The following is a 10,192-nucleotide window of genomic DNA, read 5'->3' on the forward strand; positions in this document are numbered from 1 at the left end:
TGAGGTACTAATATAGTGGAAGGGCAGATGTGGAAAAGAAAAGGGTTTTGTGATTTTTCTTGTATAATTCATTTATTTTGGAGGGAGTTTTTTGTGTAGGGTTTTTTTTTGTTTGTTTTTTTTATTGGTTGTTGTTTACTTCTTTGCTTTTTGTTTTTGTTGTTTTGAGGAATGGTGACTGCTTTTGATAAAAGGTAACAGTTCTTGAGAATTGGCATATATTGCATATTTAGATGAGAGAAAATTTGTTGAGAGAGACTTTACGAGAGTGAGAGAGAGAGAGAGGGAGACAGACAGACAGAACAGAGAATGAGAGGAGAAGAGTTGCATGTTTGAGTTTGTATTTAAAGTGAGAAATGCATGAAAGAACAAGACAGTGGGAGTCGTGAGATGTACCACTACCCGTGCAAGTTATGCATGAGTTTGTCTTTCTTGTCTGTTTTCGCATTGCAGATCTCTGTCATGCCTTTGTTACTCACTTTTCTGTGCTCTCTGGCTTTGAATATTATTGCAGTGAGAAAAAAAGAAATTAAATAGATTATTTTAGGTATACAAATCTGACTGTTCTTTTATTGGCACTTGGAAGAGTCAGTTCACCACCTTGTTATAACTTTCCGTATCACTTTCAGTATTCTTGATCAACATGTGGATGAAATCATGAATGCTTGTTCACCCTCAAACTTTCCCACATTTTCTGCCAGATCTTCGAGTGGTGGTATTTCAAGAAGTACGGCACGTCATTCATCGAGCAAGTGTCGCTTAATCACATATCACCGCTGCTGGGGGGAGGGGAGGGCAACCCGGAGGTGCCCAACGGAAATGTCACCCCCAGCAACTCCGTCACCAACACGGCCACCCCCGATTCCAGTCGAGGCTCCACGAGTCAGCAGTCGTCTGTACCAGGTGACTGAACTGTGTTTAATTGTTTTGGGAACTCCCCCCCCCCCACCCCCCCTTTTTGCTTGGATTGTTTGTTTTTAAATGACATACCTCTGGTAGTTTGTTGGAGGTTTTCAGGTTCTTTCTGATTTGTAAATGTCCCATCATCCATGTTGTTAGTTCCTGCGAATCTGTCGACACTGGAGACTGACTTGAACTCACCAAACAGCATGGCATGATTGTGAAGGAGAGATGGAAATTGAGGGCATTATGATTTCTATTTTTGTCTTTTTATTTTTATTTTTTTTTTTTTTTTGCTTTGCCATCATCTGTGGTGTTTCAGTGGCATTCCTCCCACACCACTCACTCTGAATCCCCCATATGAAACCGCATCTGGATACGTTTGTTACAGTCCCAGTGTCGGCAGTTCGCAGGGAACTATTGATGTTAGGTCACCAGGAGGCCACACACCAAAGGAGACCCTGCTCTGCTGCTGAGTCACTTTGGTGGTGTTAAGTAGTGGCTGTTCTGATTTCACATACTTAGGACACAATTTACCAAGCCCCCTTCTGACAACAACAATAGCATAGTCACGGAGCCAGACAGAGTGAGTATCAGCCCTCGAGTGGAGACCGCCACCAGAATAGTACTTGAATGTGCTGTGCAAATCTTCCCATCTTAGACCTGAGCACTCTGAATAGGAGCTGGCTTAGAGGCTAAAAAATGCCACAATGACACGTCCTTGAAAGGATTTTGATTTAAATCCATTATTTTCAAGTTGCTGTCCGTGACACATGACATGAACCTCTTCACTTCTTGATGACAAGTCTTTTCTTTGTGTTTGTTTTGCTGAGCTGGGTGATTGTTCTGTGTTGAGTGATCCACTGTTTTATTTAGGATTGTTGATGCTGTTGTTTTTTTCTGTTTTCTTTTGTTTGCTTTGTTGTTGGTGGTGGTTTGTAGGTGGACAGTGATCATGGTTTTTTTTGTTAGGCAGGGGTGTGGACATGAGAGTGTGTGTGTATGTGTGTGTGTGAGCGCAGGTGTGTGCATGCATGCATGCATGTTTGTGTGTTTGGTGTGTATATGGACACAGTGGAGTGATGGCCTAGAGGTAACGCGTCCGCCTAGGAAGCGAGAGAATCTGAGGGCGCTGGTTCGAATCACGGCTCAGCCGCCGATATTTTCTCCCCCTCCACTAGACCTTGAGTGGTGGTCTGGACGCTAGTCATTCGGATGAGACAATAAACCGAGGTCCCATGTGCAGCATGCATTTAGCGCATGTAAAAGAACCCACGGCAACAAAAGGGTTGTTCCTGGCAAAATTCTGTAGAAAAATCCACTTCAACAGGAAAAACAAATAAAACTGCACGCAGGAAAAAATACAAAAAATTGGGTGGCGCTGTAGTATAGCGACGCGCTCTCCCTGGGGAGAGCAGCCTGAAATCTGTTTTGATAAAAAGGAATACAAATACAAATACAAATATGTGCATGTACATATGCACGTGCATGTTTTTACATGTGTGTGCATGTTCTGTGGTTATCACATAACCTTACATGATGGATCCTAGCAGAAGAAGTGCTTTGTTTCTTGTTTGTTAGTTAGACATTATATCACTGAGAGAGTTGAGCTTCTACATTTCATACTTCAGCTTTTGTGTCAGAGGAAGAGCTAAGCTTCTTCCCCATTTAATGTAAATCGACTTACATTTTTGTGTGTGTGTTTAATTATTGTCATTGTTTTTTGTTTGTTTTTTGTTGTTGTTTTGTTTTTTGTTAAGGCTGTACACTATGGCGGGATATTTCGAACAGAATTCTCGCAGATAATCCATCCATTCATAGTAAGCTAACCTGCAGGTGTCTTTTGTTTGTTTGTTTTTGTCCGCCAGACTGCAAGTTATGGCGGAACCCTCTGAACCTGTTCCGTGGGGCAGAGTACCAGCGTTTCAGTTGGGCCACAGGCAAGGAGCCCCTCACCTACTACGACATGAACCTCTCTGCCCAGGACCATCAGACCTACTTCACCTGTGAGGCCGATGCTGGCAAACCGGAATATGAAAGTGAGTGGCTGGCCTGCTGGTGCTTTGCCGCTTTTTTTTTTTTTTTTTTTGCTGCCACATCATCTGCACCATTTCAGTAGCATTACTCCCACGCTGCTTATTTTGACTCCCCCATATATATGGCCACACCCGGGTTCGTCCGTCACAGTTCCAGCGTCGGCAGTCTGCAGGGAACCATCGATGTTAGGTCTCCAGGAGGCCACACACCAGAGGAGACCCTGCACTGCTGCTGAGTCACTTCGATGGTGTTAAGTGGTGCCTGTTCTGATTCAACGTACTTAGGACACCACCTACTATGCCCCCTACTAACGACAATAATGGCTTAGTCGCGGAGCCAGACTGAGTGAGCGTCCATCCCAGTGTGGAGACTGCCACCATGTCCCTCAAACAACAGCCCCCCAGGAATCTGCAGACACTGAAGACATTGACAGGACTCACCCCAAGCAAGGAAGTGGAGGGGTATCGAAACTGAGGTCACCATGAGAGCAGGGCATGAAACGCCACAAACTTTGAGACTGTTTTGTTTATGTTGATGATGATGAAGGAGGAGGAGGATGACAATGATGATGACGATGTTGCTATGGAGGTCCATTTTGGTTTGGGACTGCGTGACAAGGCTGTACTCTACGCTTCCTGTCATAATGATATCCCGGCGTTAACCAGGCCCAAGAGATACAGACACTTGCAGTGTTGGTCAGGTAAATTAGAGCAACACACCCAAATACGCATCCTTGAAGTGGATGACACTCGAATGTGTGGTCCCAGTCTCCCCATTTAAGCCCACAGCACACTCAACTCTGGGTAGGAGCCGGCTCGGGCCGAAAAACCCACCTCCGCTGGGATTCAAACCCGCGTCCTCCCAGCCGCCAGTCAGCGACACTAACCACTTCACCAAGGCGACTGGTCGATTTGCCGCTTTTTGTCTGAGGTGGTCTGATCTGGGTCAGCAAAAGCAAACCGGAGTGGTTTTTGTTGTTTGAATGTGTTCATTCAATCATTTAATTTTTTGTTTGTTTGTTTCTGTTTATTGATTGATTTTAAGAGGGGACACGGCAGTGCAAAAGAGACCAAAATGACGATTTTTCATGATTTGGGTTTTTGATGGATTTTGATTCTTGAACATCTCTTCTATCATATGCATATTTTTTTCCACTGTAAAGATGTCTTTAACAATGAAAAAATTGCCAGTAAAGATTGCTTGCTGAATCACGCAAGTGTTTATTTTGTTCAATTTCGACGCGAGTCGTCAAGTTTCTAGCCTTGACAACATACCTTGGACTTGCTCATGATTGTTTTATAACATGTTATTGAAGTTTTATCGTATGTTTGAAAATATTCTCTGGGTTTTAACTCATAGCGGTTCTATTTGTTTTACCCATTGTAAATTTTGAGGATTTTGCAATACCCAAAATTTCAAAAAATCATAAAAAATACAATAATTGAAGAATCAACACAATCTCATGTGAAAATGAAGAAAATGTCATTGTGGATCAAGTCCACATAACAAAAAATGTTTGCATGCACCACATGGACCACAAACCCGATTTCTTTGATACATTGTTTGGTGGCCATTTTGATTTGTTTCCATAGCAACGGGTATCCACAGAAATCTAAGATAACTTTTTCTGTGATCCATAAGTGATGATACACCTAGTAGACAAAAAAAAGAGATACTGTTGGAGAGAAAATAAAAAGTCGTCATTTGACTGTAGTGTCGGCCTTAATGTATATCTTTGCTTTTATGATTATATTTTGAGTCCTGATATGTTTTTGTACACTGTGAAGAAGATGTATTTGTTTATTTGTCTGTCTGATGATTTATTCCTTTTTCATTTACTTATTGTATGATTCATTTCTTTACTGTTATGAGCATGTTTTTGGAGTCCCTGACATCTTAAAGTATGGGGAAGAAGGGGCATTTATGTTATGTTTTCTTGATTTGTCTATTTACTTATTTATTTGCCTATATATTTATTTACTGATCTATTTGTTTGTTTATTTATTTAATCATTTATTGTGTTCTGTAATTTTTAGCCAATAAGGCACTACTTTTTTTTATACTCAAATTTAACCCGTGTACGCCCCCTTTTGCGTTGCAGGGCCTTGTAGGCCAAAAACCACGATATTTCATTACGTGTATGTGTATATTTTAAACCCTGGCATCTTTTATAGTTGGGAATGTGTGTGTGCATGTGTTTGTGTGTGTGTGTGTGTGTGTGTGTATGCATGTATGTCTGTGCGTGTGTGTGTGTGTGTGTGCATGTGTGTGTGTGTGTGTTTTGCAGTCATGCAGATGGCATGGAGAGAGAGAAATCCACAGGCGCGCATCAAGGCTGCACATGAGGCGTTGGAAAAGAATGGAGAGTAAGTGCTTTTGATTGTCACAGGTAACTGGAAGCAGGGAAGTGTTTGAAAACAACCTCAGTTCCATTCAGGTTATATTGCTGGCAGTTGTGAAACATCTTGCAGCTAACTGAAGTATCTGTAAGGTGATAAGTATGTAAAGTGGGTAAAAATATTTAAAAGTTTTAAAACTTGCTGCTTAATGATTAAGTAAGTATAAGCATTCAAAAATAACAGTGAACTTGCCCTGTTCAGATTTGAGTACACTTGTGGTAGTCATGTAGTTTGTTTCTTTGTGACAAATGTTAAAATAATGGGTGTGTTTAACAGCAGTTCATTACATCTGAACATAGGAAATGTTTCGTGCCTTTTTTTTTGGGGGGGGGGGGGGGTAAGTTGTTATTATCCAGAACATGAGAGGTTTTGAAAAGAGCGGTGGCCCAGTGGGTGGAGATCTGAACTAGGAAGCAAAGGTTCGAGTTTTGATTCTTACAAGAACTGGGAAATTTTTTACTCCCCACTCCCCCACACGCTGTAGTTTGGGCACCGGTCTGACAGATGGGACAAGTTGACTGAGGTACCATGTTCGTCTTGCGCACAACACAATTCAAAGGACACACAGCAGTATTTAGTTCTTCCGGTCGGTTGAAAGAAAATCCACTTTGATAAGGAAACAATTATTTATATATGTGCAGATAGGAAGAGGCAGGAGGGGAAAAAAAAAGTATTAGTACCGGAAAATGTTAGTACCGTACAGCACAGCAAAATACAATGCAATACTATGCTGTGCCATGCTTTGCCATGCTGTGCAGTACAGTACAGCACAGCACAACGCTTACCAGCATACTACAGCACAATGCAATGCAATGCTATGCTGTGCCGTGCTTTGCCATGCTGTGCAGTACAGTACAGCACAGCACAATACAATGCAATGCAATACAGTACAATACAACACTATACAATACAATACAATGCAATACTATGCAATACTGTGCAATACTGTGCTGTGCTGTGCAACCCTGTACAGTACAGTTCAGCACAGCACAATCCAATGCAATGCAATACTATGTTGTGCTGTGCTGTGCTGTGCTGTGCTGTGCAGCACTATGCAGGACAGTACAGCACAGCACAGCACAACCCAGCCCATTCCAGCCTCACTGTGTACAGCAGCAGTTTCCACTGTCTTGTTCCAGGTGTGCTCCCGCCCTGATTCTGCTGGCAGAGGAAGAAGCGTCCACCATAGTCGATGTAAGCCACAGAAAGAAAGAACTGGGTGATGGTTTGATGATTAGTTGTTTTTTTTCATAACACTCCTGACAGTAACACAGAAAGATAATGATGACAGCATTGTGGTGATGTTTTTGATGATATTCATAACATAGGAATAAGAAAGGAGAAAGGACATTATGGTGGTTTGATGATTGATGATATTGATTTTTAATTTTTAATTTTTTTTCCTTCAAAATATAACAGTGTGAACTTAAGGTGTGTTTTTTATGATAATAAACACAGAACAGAGAGAGTGAGAAGATACTTACTGCCAATATGGAAGAGGAAAGTTGTTTTTGATGATATTGATAACATAAAATAGAAAGCAGAAAGAACATCATTCTCTCTCGCCTTGACTACTTAACTCCCCATTGTCGGGTTTACCTGCTTCATCCATTCAGTCCCTTCAGTGCATACAGACTCTGTTGCCCGACTCGTCCAAAGAAAGAAAAGATCTGAGCACATCACTCCTCTTTTGCAACAACTCCATTGGCTTCCTGTCTCACACAGAATAAAGTGTAAGATCAGCACTCAATGTTATAAATGTATTCACAAATCTGCCCCTTCCTATCTCTGTGGCTGCCTTCACCTCTACACTCCATCTCACTCACTACGATCAGTTTTGGATCCACTCTGTTAATGCATACTCAGATTCAAACACTCCACCGTTGGCTGCCATTCTTTCTCTGTCTCAGGACCTTGCATTTGAAATTGAATTCCTCTTTCGCTTCGTCACGTCTCTGCACTCAGCTCTTTCAAGTCTGGCTTTAAATTCCACCTCTTCTGAAGATAGCCTCCCTACCCTGCCTCTTCCTTGTCTTCAGTTTCTCCACTTTTAAAATTATGCATGTGAATGACTGGTGTGAAAGCGCTTTGATTTGTCTCTACACAAGATTCAGCGCTATATATAACTACATTATTATTAATAAAAGCACAGCAGAGAGAGCGAGAACTTAGTTCCTACCAATATGGAAGAGGAAAGTTGGGTACAGGAGAAATCATGTCCAAAAGATATTTAGTCCAAGAAAACGAAATTCACAAAGGGCAGTTACGTGTTTCAGTGTGTCTGTGCTGAGTTGAATTTTAAGTGGGTGGTAGAAAATATGTGGACATTAGGGAGGGTTTGCAGACACACTTTTGTCTGATTTTTGTGGAGATTCCCTTATATTTTTAGCAAGAACCGTGTGAGCATGTGTGTCTCCATTTCCTGTTTTTTTTCCAGATCACCAAAAGGCAAAATTTTGCCATGGAAAACGTCATCTTGACGAAAGAATTTGGAATTTCTATGACTTTTTTTTTGCAAGTATGCAAGATGTGTTTGGTTTTATAATCACACCATTATTTTCTTCTGTGTTTACTTTGAGCATGATTCTTGTCACATTTCTACCATTACATATTCAAACTGATCCATTCTTAAACTCTTCCAAAGAGTCTTATCTTTTCCACATTCTGTTCTCTCTCTCTCTCCCTCTCTTTTCCTTCCTCACTTCCCTCCCCCTCACCCCCCCCCCCCCCCCCCCCCCCACACACACACCCTCCACCTCAACCGCCCCCTTTTCATTTGAATATACAGAAATGATGATTTCTAATTAATAATAACAATCATCATCATCATCATAGAAATTATAATAATCCAAATAATAATAATAATAATATTATTAATTTTCAGTCTAATGTCATCGTCTTAGATCGACAGACTATAAATGAATAAACAAACTTCTGCCAAAAGAGTTGTCCGAACAAAGGTAGTGCAAACTCAGAAAAAGCTACGTAGTTATGGTGGTGGGCTGCCCATGACGTCATAACATGATCATCTCCTCGCTGTAGCTCTGCAAGTGACGAAAGGCCCCCCACAAAAGTGGGCCTGCAAACCCTCCCTACTGTGAATGAACAAGAGAGGCAAGGCCTTCAAGACTCACTTGTGATACACTTAAAAAAAAAAATCTAATCATTAAAAATGTGTTCTGTATTTGTTATTATAAAGCTTCACGTTAAAAAAGTCCTAACCAAATTCGAATTAAGTCCCCTAGCATTAATTACAGAGTAATTTCCCTTTTTTACTATCTGCACCAAAAACGTTTGCAAAATAAATAAAACTTCCATGCTTAGCAAAAGAAGTTCCTGTTTGAACAAAAAATGATAATAATGAGTGCTCTTGTTTTTGGGTCCAAATATCAGATCAAAGTGCCAAGTTTAGAGAATACAAAAAATATAAATATAACAGTAAATGCAGTTTGCATATAATTAGGCTTCATTTTATTATTTTTTTTGTGCCCATCCCAGAGGTACAATATTGTTTTAAACAAGATGACTGGAAAGAACTGAATTTTTCCTATTTTTATGCCTAATTTGGTGTCAACTGCCAAAGTATTTGCAGAGAAAATGTCAATGTTAAAGTTTACCACACACACACACACACACACACACACACAGGCAACCGAACACCGGGTTAAAACATAGACTCACTTTGTTTACACAAGTGAGTCAATAAGGGAGTGAGTATTGCGTGGTGTGTGACTGCAGGCAGAGAAGACGTTAAAACAGGCGTACAAAGCGGCAGAGGTCAACTACCGCAAGTCACAGACCACGCAGCACCAGAACTCTATACAGGAGGCCTTACATCGTGAGTTCCAAGTGCAGCTTCACTGCAGACTTCATTTGTTGTCCTGTTTGAGGAGTGATGGGTGTGTTCTAAGGTGGTGTGACTGTAGCGAGAATGAGTGGTTTACATTTTCTATAGTGGTGTGTGTGTGTGAGTCTGGGTGAAGTGTGTGTGTGTGTGTGTGTGTATGTGTGTGCATTTTTATTGTGTGAGTGTGTGTGTGTGTGTTAGTCTGTGTGAGTTCGTGTCTTTTTGCATATTTATTGTGTATGTTTGTGGGTGGTTGGGTGTGGGTGTTAGCCTACATGAGTTTGTATGTATATGCATTTTGTGTGTGTGTGTGTGTGTTACTCTGTGTGAGTGTGTGTGCATATGTGTGGTGCGTGTGTCTGCGTGTGTTTTGCTCTGAATGTGTATTTACAGACATAATGTATATCCATGTGTGTTATGGATGGATTCTTGAATTGTACCATAGGCCTGTCCAGATGCAGTAGACGTCTGCAGTGTATAAGCTTAGATAGAACCGGCATATGTTGTCAGTTTGTCTGGGTGTCTTGCCACAACACATTTCTTTGGATCTGTATTGACAGGAGTAACTGAGCACTAAGATAAGTAACTCATCGTTGCAGGGCGAGACACAAACATTCTCGTCTACATCAAGCGACGGCTCGCTATGTGTGCACGGAAACTTGGGCGCACGAGAGAAGCTGTCAAAATGATGAGAGATGTGAGTTGTTGTTTTTTTTTTGCCAGAATTTTGTCTGCAGAACTGTCATTTGATTATAGAATAAACATTTGTCAAGCATTTTGAAGTGACGTTTAAAATACACTTGTCAATTATTTCGAGGTAAAATAGAATATACACATGTCAAGCACTTTGAAGAGAAGTAGAACATAAACTTGACAAGCTTTTTGAAATAAAATAGACTATGCACATGTCAAGCATTTTTAAGTAAATAAGATACACCTTTGTCAAGCATTTTGAAGTACTACAATAAAATATGAACATGTCAAGCTTTTTGAAATGAAATAGAATATA

At 40.9% G+C, this 10,192-nt stretch overlaps 1 protein-coding gene across 1 annotated transcript in view; it reads left to right on the forward strand.

The window, feature by feature from the left end:
* Nucleotides 1–10,192, forward strand: part of LOC143285258 (suppressor of tumorigenicity 7 protein homolog) — a 60,702-nt gene that overhangs the window by 28,684 nt on the left and 21,826 nt on the right. Inside the window, exons 3-8 of the mRNA XM_076592516.1 lie at nt 702–903; nt 2,769–2,939; nt 5,225–5,303; nt 6,476–6,530; nt 9,075–9,174; nt 9,783–9,880. Coding sequence (XP_076448631.1) covers nt 702–903; nt 2,769–2,939; nt 5,225–5,303; nt 6,476–6,530; nt 9,075–9,174; nt 9,783–9,880 — 705 coding nt within the window. The remainder of the gene's footprint in view (nt 1–701; nt 904–2,768; nt 2,940–5,224; nt 5,304–6,475; nt 6,531–9,074; nt 9,175–9,782; nt 9,881–10,192) is intronic.

Source organism: Babylonia areolata, chromosome 8 (genome assembly GCF_041734735.1).
Source record: "Babylonia areolata isolate BAREFJ2019XMU chromosome 8, ASM4173473v1, whole genome shotgun sequence".
NCBI lineage: Eukaryota > Metazoa > Mollusca > Gastropoda > Neogastropoda > Buccinidae > Babylonia > Babylonia areolata.